This window comes from Fopius arisanus, unplaced genomic scaffold (assembly GCF_000806365.1).
Source record: "Fopius arisanus strain USDA-PBARC FA_bdor unplaced genomic scaffold, ASM80636v1 scaffold00216, whole genome shotgun sequence".
In the NCBI taxonomy this organism is placed as follows: domain Eukaryota; kingdom Metazoa; phylum Arthropoda; class Insecta; order Hymenoptera; family Braconidae; genus Fopius; species Fopius arisanus.
The window spans coordinates 49422-66556 of NW_011887955.1; the positions used below are offsets into that span (position 1 = coordinate 49422).

Sequence of the window (17135 nt, forward strand, 5' to 3'; positions counted from 1 at the left end):
CCTGTCGAGAAAAAATTCCCTCCATCCGGGCCTTAATCACTATTACAATGTCATACAAATGGACCTCACAATTCCTCTCTGATGATCGAAAACACCATACTAGGTGTGAGTACCAGTGTCTGCGCATGCGCCGATGCAAACACTATAGACCTTTTTTTAAATTAATTAAAGTCTAATGAATAATTACGTGTAAAAGAATGAAACCAAGGTATTTATTATCTACAAACGATTTGCTCCCCATTGGTTAATATTATTTCGGTCGACAAATAAAAATTAGTGAGGTGGGGTTCTAACTTCCGATCATTATTTCGTTTAATTAATTAAAAAATAATGAAGGGTCTACAAAATTTTTTAATTGTATTACAATGATGTACAAAGGTCCTACTATTGATCTAAATAAAAAAACTATTGAATTTTCAATTATGTGGTGCCAACTAGTAGTCACCCTGTGTCACACATTTAGAACAAACATTCTCCCACTACTGTTCGGCCTCCTTACTCTATTCTTCATGGTCTATCCTCATGACCTCATCAGGTGATTGTCAGCAGTGTTTTAATAAAGTCGTAAGCCTACATTTAACATAAAAGATTGAAGAATAACATCGAACATTGAGAATGTTATCTATAGAAAAAATCCCTGACCAGATTGGGTATCTAGTGTTAACTGAGGATGGTGCAGTGCTTGCGGTAATTATTGTTGAAGAATTAACAATAATAGTATATTATGCATCAAGGGCAAAAAGGTAGTGTTGCCCGAGGATCACTTGCTATTTTTTAACATGCCTGCAGAAGAAACTTTGTGTTTTGCTGTCTGACAAGCGGGACGCAAGTGAATACTTTCCGCCCTAGGGAGGGAACTGTTGACTTCCGACCCTGACCGTATCTTTCTACCCGATGGCGAGAAGTAGTTACTTCCCCCCCGCTTATCAGGGAGCGAAGTGCGAACTTGCCGTGCAGGTGTGTTGAAAAAACCTTTTTACTATTCAATAGGCATAAAAAATTTACCTCATTGTAACTTAGTCTTATTGGGTATGGGCCATTCTACTATTAATATTGTTTGTGTTGCTTTGTATACAAACGTTTATTTAGGTTCTGAAATAACTTGCACTTGCCTTCCATGTATTGTTTTCCTAACATTAACAAAAATATCCCACATTTTGGGTCAAGGGGCCGTATCAACATTTTTGTTTAATAGGCCGGGAAATTTGAGCCAGGTCATATATAAACACGAAATTAGCGAAATAGTGAATTTCCACATTTGCGATGATTTTCAATCATCTGAACATAATTTCTTGATACTAATCCTAACGAATGAGAATCATCTCACATGTGACAATTCACCATTCTGCAAAATCGTATTTATACAAACTTTTGGCTAAAATTTGCCAATGAACAAAAAAAAATGATCTCACAGCCTTTTGACCGTAATCACGTCATATTAAAAAAAAGCAACTGATTCGATTCAACGATTCTCTAATAAGAAAGAATATTTGACGATTCTGTTTAGTCCGGTGGTGAACTCGAGAATGATGAGTGGATAGCCAATATCGTAACTGGATTAGTCACAATGACCGATAAGATTGATCCAAACACCCTGGTTGGCAATGAAACTTTCAACAAAATATCCATTGTTTACCCCAACCATTGTTACGTGATTTGTTTATCAAATAAGAAAATTCACGTACTGAAGAAAAAAAACCGCCATTCCATCGTCGCTCAGCAGATTGGAGAGCAGCATAATCTCATAGAAATTTGAGAGATTCATTAATAATAAAAAGAGTCCAAACCGAATTATTTATTTTTTCTTAATTAAGGGATGATTATGTTTAGTAATTTGGTTTCAATTCGATAGTCCCAATGGTAGCTGGTGACGCAAAACATCTGAGGAGATAAACACTAAAAAAAATGTTTCTGAAGTGTGTCTTTACTTGTATTGGGAAACACATATTTAATAATTACGAATTATACGATATCTCATAGTGAGTGGAAAGAGACATTAGTCACGGAATTTCGTATTTTTTCTCATGAAGTTTCTCTTCAAGCACGTCTACTTATATCGAGAAACTCATCCCACGAGAGTTCACAAGAGAATCGCCTCTTACTCTGAGAAACGAAATATTTCTGTGAAAAAATTACACTCTTGTTCCAACGATCATGAAAAATGATTTCATGTATAGAAATGTAATTGATTAAACCAAATCTAGCTGGGTGAATGTACTCATAAGTTTTCTTTTCTCATATCCAAAAAATTTCACTGTAAAAACTACTGGACTTGATTGGAGCAGTTGCCTTCTTATTTTCAATTCATTACTCATCATTTTTTTTAGAAATAAAAAATTTCTTAATTAAAGCTTTTTTTCTTTGTGCTAGTTTTGTGCTTTGTGCCGTTTTCTTGGAAATTTTGAGGGTTACAAGTTTCTTCATACGTGTAAAGTCGTCCTTCTCAAAAACTTTTTTTTTGCAGTATAGTGTACTGTAGTGTGTTGAAAATTATCAAGGTATTTTAGGTATTTCAATTTAATTTTATCGGAAAATTTTTAAAAGAAATAAAACTTGACCCACATGTTTTGAAAAATAAAAAAATTTCCTGGATGAAACGGCGCAAAAGGTGACCAGAAATTATTCGCAGTTATCTATAATTTTTCACATTTGTATACCAGGTTCAAATAAATAATTTTAAATGTTTCCTTTCTTCAACTTAATCATGTATTACAAGAAACTGGATCATACATAGAAATATATTTACTGCACAAATTAACGGTTTTCATTAATTACATAAACAGAATCCTTACGGTTCCCTGAAAAAAGCTCCCTCTCCGAAAAATCGAATTCCTCATAACAATAATATATCCACAAGTAAAAAATAGAGTTTATTCAAGTACAATTTGAAGAGTGAAGCGAGCAAAAGAAAAAAAAGATTGCAAGTATTTAATCTGACGATGTTCCGGAATACCCTGAAGACCCCCAAGATCTCTTCCCACTTTTGTTTTTCACCTTAGAATGCTTCCCCTTCAAACTTTTATACTTCTTGTGCGTCTTCTTGCGTTTGTTTGTATTCTTTGCCTCACTCGAAAGTTTCTCCACAGACTCTTCCAAGCTCCTCCCGCATTCCTTGCGTTTGCTTTTATGCTTCCTGTACTTGCCTTGTATGCGCGCAGACCTTGAGCTACATTGGCTGTTAGAGCGCCTCTCACCATCCCCCGGAGATTCAGTAGAAGACATCTCCATGACCTTCCTCTCCCTGTATTCACTGATGGAAATTCGAAGCCTAGTGTCCTGTTTATCCTCATTACACGATTTGCTCGGACTCCTATCCACTTTCTTATCGACATACCACTCTTTCTTGGTTGCATCCTTTCTTAAGATAGTCGAGTCCACAGGCACACACTTGATGACAGTCGACTTCATTTTTCCTCTCGATCTTCTGTCTTTATCACGAAAATGAGCAGTTCTCCTGCGACCCCTTTCACATTTTCGCTTTTTCAAGGGTAAGTTTGTATCTGAGGTATTGGAGCTGAAATCACTCTCACTAAAATACGATGAACTTGACGAATTTGTACTGCTGGAAGATGAGTCCTCAGTGTGTCTGTCGTTCTGGCTCTGACTTTGCTTCGTCAGATCCTTTCGAATTTTAATGATAAGGGCTTTCTTATTAGTCGGGTGGGCTTGGCTATCTTCCTCCGAGCTAGAGTGGGATACAGTTCGAGATCGAAACTTCTGAGAACGTTTTGTTTTCCTCTTCTTTGAATCTTGAAGGGAGTCATCGTCGGAACTCGATGTTTTTCTGGTTCGTTTTTTAGAATTCTGAAAGATTTTTTTGTGGGATTGCTTCCTCGGACTTTTCTTACAGGTTTTCGAGGCCTTCCTTGTGTGTTTCATCGTGGGGGGCTTTTTTACTCCTTCAATTTTATCGTCCTCCGAAACAGAATCACTGAATTCGCAGTCTATGGGAACAATATGCATGGAGGCTTTACGACGGGTTCCGCGAGGATTCCTGCGAATTATCTCCTGAGATGTACTCGGCTCATCCTGTGGAATGAAAGTCAAGGAGGGAGAGTGGGGCATGAAACCCAGGGGAACGGAGGTGCTAGGACCAGCCATTTCACCGTCGGACGAGGCAATCTCAATAATCTCGGGAGTTCTCTCGTGACGAGGTTTTACGTAGCCTACAACCTCGCAGTCAGATTCCTCGGACTCTGAAGAGATTGTAAAAATCGTCGGCGAGGCTGTTGGAGGACAAATTTGTAAGGTTTGGCTCACCGTGCTCGGTCCTACAAAAAAAAAACATTTTTTTTATGTCGCAATTTCAAAGAACGAGATCTGCAGGGAATTGTAAATACTCATTCGTGATTCATGCTGTTGACATTTCATATTAACTGACAGTTTAGAAGGTTGACAAATCTTTCGTCTCTTTTTATTATTTGTGATGATCCATAAGAAAAGGTCCTTCGTTAACGATATCGAGTTTGTTGCATGGTTGGATTCCAAATCGCATCCTAAGACGGTAATAAAAAACTCGACTTTGTAATGTTTAGGGATTGCAATACGTACGAAAATGATCCCCCCCCAGAAAAAAAATTTCATAAGTATTACTATTCGATCATTTTCTAATTGTATCCTAAGTTTTATCACAATAGGAACATGTTTCCTAATTTTGTCTTAACTTTGAATTACCCCTAAGAACCTCAGTTAAACCGCCTTTTGTGAAAGAGTCAAGGGGAGGAGAAGTTTCGAAAAACAAAATTTTAGTTCTTATATCTTCGAGAATGCACGTACACGATCTTAAATTATTTAATAGGGAAGGGTTCACGTTTACAATATATTGAATTCGTATAATAATTCGTATCGTAGTATTTTTTTAAGGACTGTATGGAATGTGATCTTTTGTTTCGATTCTATCTGGTTAGCCTAAAATCTATCAAAATTTGGGATCAATTTTATGTTGCAGGCATCACTCGAATGGCTATAAAAAGATAATGAAAAAAAGAGGAAAAATTATTGAAAGGCGCTAAATCGCGATAATGATCGAAAGGCATCTATCAGGGTTACAAAAAAAAATACGCAGCTTGCAATGCTTTCCAGTGAATTGAGTGACAGCTAGACGCGTATCGTAAGCTGTGTATTTTTAATTATTTTTTTGCAAACTTGGAAAATCCCTCCCGACGAATGTCGCCATTTATCACCCTTCAATAATTTTTCCTCGTATAATCATCCAAGTGGTTTCCACAACACAAATTTGATCCCAAATTTTTACGTATCTCAGGCTAATGAAATAAAATTTAAACAAAAGATCGCGTTCGACAAATGGTCGATCCAGGCCTTAAGTAAAAATTATGAACATCTAGGCGAGATAATAAAAAAAAAAGATAATTCCAACCCAATTACCAAGGTACCGACATCTTGGAAACTAGAGGCACGCACAAGGACCTCTTTATACGGACGGCCAGATTGATTTAAGATTGTTGATTTCTTCAATTCACAATTTTTAAGAAGTTCCTCCTTATCAAAAGTTGTGACAAGGTGAATTAGGGAGAAAGTTTAAAAAAAAAATTGTGTAATTTCGCATTGTGATCATAATCACGACATTGACTAGTAGAGAAGTTGGTGGAATAGAAACGGTTGGAAAAATAATAAGAATTTTAAATCGATAATATGAATAGAAACATGCTGATTGGGTATGTCATCGATTGAAAATCTATAGCCTGAAGTTTATATAGTAAGTAAGAATTAATTCAGAAGACGAATAAACACAGAGAATGCCATTCAAAGAAATCAATTAGATGAAAAATGAGAAACGAAGAAAAGTAAACAGAGGGTGAAGACTATTTGACAGAAGATATGCTGCCGTCATTTTTTATATTGCTAGGCCGGACCCACGCGCTAGCCTGATTGCATGGTGTCGATGCTAATACTTGTTCTATGCGAATTCATTACTTTAAATATTCACTTAATACTACCGATAATTTCTTTAACAAAAAAAAATTCCAAATAGTACCGATTTAAGTCATTGTGACGATGAATTGTTTTCATTCATATGAAATCAATTTCAAATAAGTCGTTCAAATTTCAATGCCAAATCCCGAGAAATTTTGTTAGAATGCTCTTTGAACTATCACAAAATGATCTATCGCTTCTGATGTTTTAGTTGATAGTGACAATATGGCGAAGAGCTAAACGATTTCAAATAACGTTTGACCAAAATTTCTCGGTGTTAGGCCATGAAAAATGTTATTATTGTGAAAAAACTCCTGTGATAAACATCCGGAGTGTTTTCGATCTCACATTTGAAGAATTCAATTAAATCTATAAACCGTCATATATGTCAGATTTGTCAGATATGTCTTCATTCGTCTGGTTTAAAACAGCTATATATGGCGGAAAGGTAACTTAAGTTATGGCGGAAAGGTAACTATTTGCTAAAATATCCATGAATTGATAAAAAGTTAGCAGGACCAAATAATTTTGATGCTAATTACAAGGTGATTGGATGTATTTTCATCCAAGCACAAGGTTATAAAGATTTGAGCTTAAATTGAGCCAACCTCATTTCTATGAGGAAAAAGATGACCATTTTCAAAACGTGACATCTAATATAGTAAAATCACTATATTATGACTCATAGTTATTAATCAAGTAGATGGACTGACTGATATGAGATATCAATCTGTTTACTAAATTTTCTGATTCATGGAAGGAGGAGATTTTAATTCTAGAAAACAAAGACCAAGCCTGGCGATCATCATGGATTTTTCACTGATAAAGATTTTCATTATTTTTTTTTAAATTTCTACCAATTTTGTTAGTAACAAGCTTCCGAATGGATGCGTAGTAATTCTATGGCTTTATAATAGGCATCTATATTCAATAGCATGTTAATAAAAAGTCAACATGATTTTTCGATGAAAGTTCTTACTCATAAAGTTATGCAGCAAAAGACTAAAATTTTATAGAAATTCATCTTTCCATTCGTCTTTGTGCATTAAAAAAAATTGATAATTCCTGCAATATAATTTTTTTCAAATACTCGGTTTTCAGTATATTTCTCCACGTTCCATAAAATTCTTGATCATTTGGAATAAAAATGAGATAGAATCGAAAGATTGTTGAAATACAAGGCTGCCATTCGGAAGCAAAATAGTTGAAATTATTCGCACCGACGTTCGACTGGTAACGCCTAACTCAATGCACAAGTCATGTTAAAAAATATACACTCAAAGTGAGTGCCAATAACACGTTGCCTTTCAACATACCTGGCACATCGATCGGATGAGGTCCAATAGCAGGCATCTCAACCTGCTGAACATCCACATGATCTACAACTCTCACATCGGAATCATCGCTGGATGAACTACTGCTGCTGCTGCTCGTCTGCGTAGGTGATTGAACACTATTCATGTAGCCACTGGGCAGGCCATGAGTCGGATAAGTAATATAGTTGTCATACGCTGCGATCTCGAAGCCCGTCCGAGCGTAATTCATCAGCTCATGGAGAAAATGATCAGTATGGATACCGAAGTGAGGCCTGAGGACGTCCCTTAATTCAGCACTCCTCAGGTCGTGTCTTGTTAAAGAATCCATTATCGTTCTCAGAACATATGCAATATGAGGCTCATTTCCGTTGAGTAGGATCTGAAGATCTCGATTGATCCAAGGAATTAATCGGTTTAGCTCATATGGATTCGTCCGGAAGAATCCAGCGCTGTGTTCAAGGGCTCCAGCATAATGTCCAGGGAGGGGGGCTGACCATTCTCCGTGTCTATACACATTTCTCCTATACTCCGAAGGATTACGACGTCTATATCTTTGCTCCTCGCGTGATACTGTTGATACTCCATCACCAGTAGCGCCTGCCTGAGTTTGAGTTGAATTCGACAGAAGCCTAAATCTCCTATTGGGAGTTATAGTCGTTCTGTATGCAAATCTTCTGGCCACTGGATCCTGAACGTGTCTGATGAAATCATAATCCAAATTAATGAGCTCGAGGTTGATGTCTACCAGTGGTGAAATCTGGGGAGGTCCGACCATCTCTCTTGGCACGTGATACTGATCGTAATCCTCCTCTGAGCGTACATTATGAATTATAGATTTAAATGTCTGCTTGCAAAGTGGACATTCAGTCTTTATCTTGGACCACTGTAGAAGGCAGGTGAAGCAAAACTGGTGCAAACAGCTATCAGTAAAGGAGGTATTTACCAGGTGCCCCAGGCATATACTGCATTCTGGCGTGGGAGAGTTTGCCCCGCCCCTGTCTTCTGGACTTGCATGTGCTGTTGGCTCTGCCTTTATGGGGTCTTTTGTCCCTGGGATCTCCCCGTGGGGTATTGGCTCTTCCATGCTATGATCCAGTTGTTGACTGGAAGGAGTACTTTCTCTGCAATGCAAAATTTTTCATTATGTCAGGCACATAGAAAAATTTCAATCATCGAAATCGACGATGGGTAAATTTCATTTTTTTAAGGCTTAAGGGCCGGATGCAGTATCTCGGAAAGATAATTTACTCCAAAATTGGGATTCCTAATTACTCCGCCAATTAATTGTTTTTTCCGATAATTGTTAGCTAGCGTTCTAGTCGTTGACAACCGCTAGAAGGCTAGCTAACAATTATTGAAAAAAACGATTAATTGCCAGAGTAATTAGGAATCCCAATTTTGGAGTAAATTATCGTTTCCAGATAATCCAACCGGTCCTTAAGTCCGTAAGTCTCGGAAAACTTATCAACTATCCTATTCAGGTACTGGAGGGATTTACACACTTTGACTTGTGGAAGTCTGAATTTCATAGTTGTGAGTAATTAATTTAATATTAAATATTTGTTAGTATATTCACTCCTAGTTAGATTTTGGAGAATGACAGTTTTTATTATGAATAAATTATCATCATGGCTAGAACAAGCGCATAATTATGCACTTAACTGAAGTCTTTCTTCTTTTAGATGAAGATGTCATTTTCTTGGCAATTTTCAACGTATGAATTTCTTGATGCAAGCAGATGCAGGCTTCTCGAAACACTCATCTATCGAGTAAGCACTATATCCCTTGACTAATGTTCTTTTCTCTCAGTAGAATTTTTCTTGTAAAATTCTAAGCATGTATTTCGTAATACAAGAAAAGACACACTTCTTTAAAAATTATTTTTTTTAAGTGTAGTTGTAATTATTTCCCAAAACACGTAAATAGAGTAATGTTATTATAGAATGTTAAGAGCCCTTAGGTATTGGGGACTGTTTTAGTGTGGAAATATCTTTTTTCATATTTCTTCGTTCATTCTGTGGCTGAGAACATTAAATAATTGGTGAATATTCACTTGACTTATCTCGATCTTTCAATTTAAGAGCCGGACGGACTTTCTATCTTTTGGATCAAATTTGTGTTATAGGCACCAGTCGAATGCTTATGAAAAGGTAATGAAAAGAAAAGAAGAAAACTTACTGAAGCGCGGAAAAGCGCGATAATTATCGAAAGGGTTGTACCAAGTTCACTAAAAATACTAAAAAAATACGCACCTTACCATTGCTCTCCAGTGGATTAAGTGACGGCTAGACGCGCATCGTAGGCCGCGTATTTCTAATTATTTTTTATTAAGCTTGGTAAATCCGCTCAATAATTTTTACTATTTTTTTCCGTTATCCTTTTATAAGTATTCGAGTGGTTTCAACACAAATTTGATCCCCAATTTTAATATATTTTAGGTTAACAAGATGTAATTCAAACAAAAGATCGCGTTCGACAGATTGTCCATCCGGGACTTAAACTTAAAAAAATAAATGCGTGGGTCAGTCAAACATCAGATGTTGAAGAATATGAATAGAAAACTTTCATGCTAGAATGTTCCCCATGAGAATCCTTTATGGGAAGTCAGAATATTACTGTCGCTATTTAAGTATTTAACCAAAAAGTGTCTAAATAGTTTTGAAAAGTATAAATTTTATTTATCACAAGTTCTTAAAAATTATTATCGTCAGCGAACTTCAAAACATTCCAAAAGTTCATGTTATACTTTTCAGGCTTCAAAAAACAACCGAAGGGAAATATTAATAATTTTTTTTTATTTTTGGAAAAAAAATATGAAGAAGAATTGCTACGAAAATTCAAGATTTAGGTAAAAATTCAAATTCAGTGCAGAGCGATTAAAATTTCACAACTTAATTCAATGTTCAATGGAATATGAGTATTCATGCAAGATAAAGAAAGAAATTTTCTTTTATTCCATTTCTATATTTCTTTTCATATAATCATTCATCGACTCAATTTTACCTTTTTTTACCTTAACAATACTCCCCCCCCCCCATTTCCACCATTTTATATAGCATTAAATATGAAAGGAAATAGTTTAATAGCATTCTACACCTTGTGGATAAGATTTTGGATTAGGTATAAAGGGGACCAGGGTAATTCTCCATATAATTTCACAAGAAAACTTTACAGAAAAAACGGATGCCAATTATGCACCACCCACCAAATTTTCAGTCAAAATGATGAAATACGCATACATAAAGCAGAAGTGAGAATTTCAGATATACTTCTGAAAAGTAAAAAAAAAAAGTACTTGTCAAAAATATCCAAGAATCTTTTTAAAAACAAATAAAATCATTGATGAAAAGTAATAGTTATGCGTTTCAGAAGATTTTTTGTGAGTTTTAAGTGTGAAATGAAATACTTTTCACAAACACACTAACCTTACTTCTCACAGGTATTTTTCGGATATTTGAAAGGTTAATTCATCAAAAGTTGAGTCCCAAACTGTTCAACAGTAATCCACTTTTCGATTGGATGCAATCCAATAAACATCAACCCTGCCTCCTTTTCTAAATAGAAGTCATTCGTTTTTTAAACCCCAAAATGTTATTCAACGTTCCAACATATGAAAATTTCAATGAATTATGTCTGTCAATTTTCCATTCCTAAAATAAATATTCAAGTTAATTATTAGATACACAGACGTTCGAGGGAACATTGTTTACTGATTTTTACGTACTCACAGAATACTTGAATGTGTTGCAATTAATGAATGATGCCTTAGGCAATGCAATGGATATAGGATATTGCAATCGATCACGTAGAATAAAAGATCATCAATACCGCAACGAATTTCACAAAACTGTGTAGTTCCATGATTATGGATAACGATTAACCGAATAGTTGGGTTACGCCCAGTATTCTACATCGTACTAAACAATTTCTCCTTCTTCCCCTTTATGGCTCAATTCCCTGAAGTAGAAGTATGTGCCGTACTAAATAACTTGATGTTTACGACCAACTGACAGCTCATGAAAATTTTGTTGGTTTCGTCTATTTGAGGGGTATGTAAATATGCTTTTCCACTGATGCCAAATCTCGTTTCTAACTTTGGAATTAAATCAATCTCCTGAATTATTGTTCGACAGTATTAGAAATTTCTCAATGAATATTCCGCACTGGTTAATCGTTATGTCGGGCAAATATCAGTAATTGCGTGATTAATTGGCTGGTGAAAAATTCAGGAAACACAATTGATGGATAAAAAAAACTTTGACGGAAAACTGAGATTCACTCCAGCCACAATACATTTCACCTACACCTGCTTATAGCTTGTCTGCATACGTTTCCGACCGTATATACAGAGATTATAGGGGAGATTGCTAGGGTTTATGGAAAGGCTTTGGCGAGTGATTCATTGCGGCGGCTACGGAACTACGCCCAGAGAGCCCGTACGTGTAAGTAAAACAGGTCGCGAGCCCGTGAGTGTCGATAATTTTTAGAGCGCGTGCGTGTCGATAATGTTCAGAGCCCGTGAGTATGGATAAGACAGAGCGCGAACCCGTGAGTGTCGATAATTCGAGGCGGCCGTGAGTGTCAGAAAGGTAGACCCCCGGGTACTTACCCGACAAAAGTCAGTAATTCGAAAAACGCAATTATGTACTCGATTGTACATCGTTAGTACATGATTGTACCTATAAAATTTTTGTTTGTACATCAACGGATTAATTAAAAAAAATTAATTAAATTTCGGCATGATCTTAGCCGACAACAAATTAAAAATTGATCAATAAAACCAAATTAGGGGTGTTTTCCGACGGAAATCGTTTGTACATTACCAATTTCATGTTTTCGTCGTTTGTACATTGATTGTTAATGAGTTAAATCCATTTGAAAAATCATGGTTTAAGTTGCGCGTCTCTATATTATCAATTTCTGCTCTTTGTTCTGTGCCTAAATGGGCTTTCGCAGATCCTATCACTGCTACTCGTTAATGTATATAGGGGACAGTGCGGTAAAATGGAGGCTCATGACTTTTTTCAAATGTTTATAAATTAGGAACAAATTGAAAAATTGAGCTCCATCTAAGGGATTCATAAAGGAGAAGGATTTTACTCTCAATTGAAGCAAAATCAAATTTTTATTTCCTCAAAATTATGGTTAATGCATTTCCATACGATTAATTCGAATGTACGGACGTTCCCCAATAATGCTTTTCAATAATACTCCACTCCAAAAATGACTCTCCACTGCACTCCGAAATGAACATGGTGGCTAAAAATGAATTGTCCCCTCTCATCGCGGCCCCTCTCACCTGACTTGTTATGACGTAGATGCGCGCAATATTTCTTTCAATGAAAGTTTGATGCAGAATCCACATTTCAATAGTACAATTTCTGTTAGATTCAATGTTTATACTCGTAAAGCAAAGAATAATGCAATAAAAATCCATTTAAACACAGAACAATGCGCAGAGGTCGATAGTATAGGAACGCGCAACTTAGACCATGATTTTTCAAATGGATTTAACTCATTAACAATCAATGTACAAACGACGAAAACAAGAAATTCGTAATGTACACACGATTTCCTTCGGAAAACACCCCTAATTTGGTTTTATTGATCAATTTTTAATTTGTTGTCGGCTAAGATCATGCCGAAATTTAATTAATTTTTTTAAATTAATCAGTTGATGTACAAACAAGAATTTTATAGGTACAATCATGTACTAACGATGTACAATCGAGTACATAAGGTCGTTTTTCTAATTAGTGACCCATGTCGGCTAAGTACCTGGAGGTGTTCATATAGCTTGCCTTTCCCTCTCTTAGTGCGTTGCCGCATCTCCATCTTGTAATTAATTATTAATTTTTTAAAATTAGAGGGTGTAGTGAGCGAAAATTTCTCATTTTTCATTTTTTTCTAATGGGGAATTACGTAGAATCATTTGGAGAATCGATTTCTGTAAGTTTCGTGATTTGGGGAATTGATAAGAAGTTGACAATTAATAAATTAAATGATTACATCAATTTCCAGCCCTGGGCATGCGCACATGTACATTCGTTCGTTCCTTCCCAGAGAGAAGCGTTTTGCACATTACCTCTCTGTTTTATCAGCTAAGGCATTCCGAATTTATTACGTAACACATACACTAATTCCTCCAATCTTTAAACTCGAGGTCATCCCCATTTAAATCATTCACGGTACTACGTGTAGAAATACTAACATCACGCCAAAATCTTGTAAAACTTGCAGAAATTGAAAACTTTAATTTCATAATCTTTTTCACAGAGAAAGAAATTGAAGTTGTCATCGAAATTTTAGAAGGTGCTTATAAAAAGCAACTCCAACAAGTCTGCGCCAATAACGGATGATCGAACATAAAACGGCCACAATTGGAGGTCAGTGGTAGGTCACACAAGATCATTCTACGTTGAACATTCAAGACCGTCTGTCACGTTTTCGCATTGGAGGTAAGAATAATCCAGCGATTTCTGAATTTATTTATATTAAAAATTCGAAATATCAGCTTCGAACAAAGATATTTTATATCTAAATATAACCATTGTTGCTGAAATTCTAAATCAGGCATTTTTTCTGAATTTTAGCAAATCACTAACGTTGTATCGATTCTATATAGGGAATATAAGTATTACAGATCAGCCTGATAATTTTTACATGAACTTCAATTCTAAGGCAATTTTTGTATAAAAAAAAACAAAGAATTGAATTCGTAATCAAACACACTGAACAGTTTATTAAAGACCTTTTGATGTTTAAAAGTTATTTCTGGATAGTGAATTCGATTTTGAGAAGGACAAGCTATTCTTCAAGTCTGGATGATTCTTATTCAATTGCTTTTTGGTCATCGGATTGTAGGGAGACAGATATTAGATTGTAGATTATTAATCAATTGAAAAGATAGCTTATTCTTTTGTGAGACGGTGAACATTTACGGAATGGAGTATTTTTTCTTCCTACAGAGCCCTAACCTCAAAGTGCAACTTTAGCACAATGTCGATCCAGAGCATCAAAGCCCGTCAGATTTACGACTCTCGTGGTAATCCAACTGTCGAGGTAATTTATTTTTTCCCTCTGAAATTGATAGTTATAACTTCTTTGGTTGCGAGATCGTTCGGTAGCTTTAGAATATTAATAATTTTTCATTTCTTCTACTTCGTAAAAAATCCATCTCATTTATTTTGTAATTGTAGAATTCCATTTTGTAGATGTGGTTACTTATTATTATTTTGACAATATTGAATATAATATTGAGTTTTTTCATGACAAATCGTCTTTTTCTATTTTCTAATGAGCATAAGAAAGCCTATGGTAAAATGAATACATGATTAATACGAATATGGCGGGGGTAAAATAGACAATTAATGAATCAGTAGATGAGTTGACCAAAGGCAAGGATCGTTAGAAAAATATGGGTGGCAAATTGTTTTTGTTCCCTAAATTCTAATTGTTAAAAACTATGTTTTCACGGTAAATTTGGCAACAATTAAATTGCTTCAGTAGCTTAGTGAAAGTTTGTATGCTTGGAAAAAAGTAAGGTGTCAATTTTGCCGTTTTTTCGGCTTATTCTCAAACGATTTAGACGTTGTCTGATGTTAACGTTATTGTAGGTCAAATCCCCAAAATGAAATTGTGCCAGCATCGATTTTCGACTGTTTCCTAAATCCCAAAAAATATTGAGTACATTCTGAAATGGCGAAAAACGAGAAAATGTCGAAGGAGAAATGGACCTTTTTATTAATTATATCTTGTAATTTCGAATATTTTACCGATAACAGTTTTGGGCAAAGCATGGCGGATTCATATGAGCGACTAAATGTATATTCATTATAAAAAAGCATACACTAAAAACAGCGCCATATACTTAGCAAAAAAAAAATTAAGGAAATTTATTTTTAACTATTCCAGTGGCTAGGAAATGGATTAGATAAATTTGGAAAAGTATTTTCCGAATTTGGAAACATGTCCTGTAATTAATATTAATTAAAATTCATTAGGCATATAATTAGCAGAAAATTTGGCTTTTTCCTCCCCAACCCACTCTGTTCATGCAGTATCGTTTGGAGAACGAGTTTTTATTCTTTTTGGAATTTGGAAACAAATTGTGGAATGGTTTTTTATTAATTAAACATCATTTTTGTTTCATCTCAATAAGTTATTATTGCATGAGCGTTCACCGCTACATAGAGATGTCGCCGAAGAAGGGGAACCTAAGCTGGAAGTTTATTTAATTATACTTAATATTATTTAAAGCGAGGTAATTTTGTTCAATATGGTGGTATCCACCAGTACCCCCCACTTCGCGGCTTCCGGTGATTGTATATTTTCTTCAAATTATTCTACTTGAACTGACTTTCTAAACTAAAATAACACTATCAATCACTTATGAACGATTCCTCATCGATTGAGCACCTGTCACGCCATCTATTATTTATTTGCAATAAATATGGTGCTAACTTTTTGGAAAGATAGCACCACATTTTATAATTCTTTAAAAAATCCATAACAATTTTTTGGAGCACTTGCAATCAGAAATTTTTAGCTAGCTTTCACTTGCAAACCAATTGCAAACAATACAAATTATTGTAATAATTAATTGATTTCATCATAGTGTTAACTAGAGCCAGTTTCAGAGCATTGGAGCATCTTGACCCCCTCCGGCCACGTCTCTATGTAGCGGCGCACGTTCATGCGATAATACCTCATTAACGTGAAACAAAAATTATGGTTAATTAATAAAAAACCATTCCACAAATTGTTTCCAAATTCCAAAAAGTATAAAAACTTGTTCTCCAAGCGATGCTGCACCAATAGAGTAAGTTGGGGAGGAAAAAGCCAAATTTTCTGCTAATTATATGCCTAATGAAGTTTAATTAACATTAATTAGAGGACATGTTTCCAAATTCGGAAAATTCTTTTCCAAATTTATCTAATCAATTTCCTGGCCACTGGAATAGTTAAAAATGAATTTCGATCATTTTTTTTGCTAAGTATATGGCGCTACTAACAACAGAGATTATAGGGGAGATTGCTAACACTAATGGCGAGGCTTCAATCGCGAAATCTCGTAGCCGCACTGGCGGAACTAATTTTGCGGGTGTACCTGTAAGTCAAACAGGTCGCGAGGTCAAGAGTGTCGGTAATTTTCGGAGGCCGTGGGTATGGGTAAAGCAGAGCGCGAGCCCGAGAGTGTCGATAATTCTGAAAGACCAGCGAACCCAAGAGTATCGGTAATTCGAGGAAACCGTGACGAAGAAAAATATCCGATATAGAGCGGAGTGGGGGAAACAACCGATGGACGGAATGAAAAAAATCAATTTTATAAATTCGAAAAATTGTTTAACCAATGCGAGAAAAAATGTCGCGAATATATGCTCAAACGATTGGGACATGTCTGACATGTTGAAAAATTATGGGTCCCTAGGAAGCTTTTTTTTTCAACCGGTCCTTTTTTGTTTCCCTGGCAATTCATCATGGGCGGACCATCCGCCCATGTTCTGCCCATGTTCCGCGACTGTTCATTTGAGGGCCAGAAACGATTGGAAATGGTCAGAATGAATGACAATAATTATCCGATTCCGAATTATGAAAAAATATGGTACATGGAGCTAATCAGGAACGTTTTCCTAATTAAGGCCCGGATGGAGGGAATTTTTTCTTGATTGGCGATTTTACGCCCTCCTACTTCGCGGTCAAGACCCGAACCTTGATCTCAAGCGATGCCTTGTCGGTAACTACGGCAATCGCTGGAAACCAGGGAAACATTGGGCAGTGGGGCTTTCGAGGGCGCCGGAAAATGTTTTCATTCCCTATGCCACTAAGTGGCATGAGAGATTTATATCTCGACAGATTGGCGCGGGCGGTGAGGGGGCGAGGGGG

General features: G+C 35.9%; 3 protein-coding genes across 9 annotated transcripts in view; 2 read left to right on the top strand and 1 right to left on the bottom strand.

Moving 5' to 3' along the window:
* Positions 1-383: 383 nt before the first annotated feature.
* Positions 384-1792, top strand: Lamtor4 (Late endosomal/lysosomal adaptor, MAPK and MTOR activator 4). Of its 3 annotated transcripts, none has more exons than XR_892795.1 (2): positions 384-535; positions 1508-1593. XR_892795.1 is itself a non-coding variant. In XM_011314798.1 (2 exons), exons 1-2 carry the CDS (start codon positions 616-618, stop codon positions 1754-1756), a joined length of 321 nt encoding a protein of 106 aa, XP_011313100.1. In that variant the 5' UTR covers positions 488-615; the 3' UTR covers positions 1757-1792. The 3 variants fall into 3 exon arrangements, 2 of the variants coding, with proteins under 2 accessions (XP_011313100.1, XP_011313101.1); XM_011314798.1 differs by having other exon boundaries at positions 488-687; positions 1508-1792; XM_011314799.1 differs by lacking the exon at positions 384-535 and adding an exon at positions 708-957 and having other exon boundaries at positions 1508-1792.
* An 864-nt stretch (positions 1793-2656) lies between these two features.
* On the bottom strand, positions 2657-11581 carry LOC105272605 (Topoisomerase I-interacting protein). Of its 4 annotated transcripts, XM_011314801.1 has the most exons (5): positions 10979-11581; positions 10676-10900; positions 10456-10521; positions 7251-8371; positions 2657-4271 (listed from the first exon to the last, which is right to left on the bottom strand). In XM_011314801.1, exons 4-5 carry the CDS (start codon positions 8332-8334, stop codon positions 2929-2931), a joined length of 2427 nt encoding a protein of 808 aa, XP_011313103.1. In that variant the 5' UTR covers positions 8335-8371; positions 10456-10521; positions 10676-10900; positions 10979-11581; the 3' UTR covers positions 2657-2928. The 4 variants fall into 4 exon arrangements, with proteins under 4 accessions (XP_011313103.1, XP_011313102.1, XP_011313104.1 ...); XM_011314800.1 differs by lacking the exon at positions 10456-10521 and having other exon boundaries at positions 10975-11581; XM_011314802.1 differs by lacking the exons at positions 10456-10521; positions 10676-10900.
* Positions 11582-13335: 1754 nt separating this feature from the next.
* The window catches only part of Eno (enolase), a 46035-nt gene continuing 42235 nt past the window's right edge, over positions 13336-17135 (top strand). The window contains exons 1-3 of one of the 2 annotated variants that reach the window (XM_011314805.1): positions 13336-13438; positions 13527-13708; positions 14219-14312. In XM_011314805.1, coding sequence (XP_011313107.1) covers positions 14250-14312 — 63 coding nt within the window. In that variant the 5' untranslated portion in view covers positions 13336-13438; positions 13527-13708; positions 14219-14249. The other variant, XM_011314804.1, reaches the window with a different exon arrangement.

Bases quoted from the DNA above. Each gene is read 5' to 3' on its own strand.
- LOC105272605 (XM_011314802.1), bottom strand. From the start codon at position 8,334: ATGGAAGAGCCAATACCCCACGGGGAGATCCCAGGGACAAAAGACCCC. The intron at 4,272-7,250 runs GTATGTTGAAAG...TTTTTTTTGTAG, and splicing joins TCATCCGATCGATGTGCCAG to GACCGAGCACGGTGAGCCAA.
- Lamtor4 (XM_011314798.1), top strand. From the start codon at position 616: ATGTTATCTATAGAAAAAATCCCTGACCAGATTGGGTATCTAGTGTTA. The intron at 688-1,507 runs GTAATTATTGTT...GATTCTGTTTAG, and splicing joins AGGATGGTGCAGTGCTTGCG to TCCGGTGGTGAACTCGAGAA.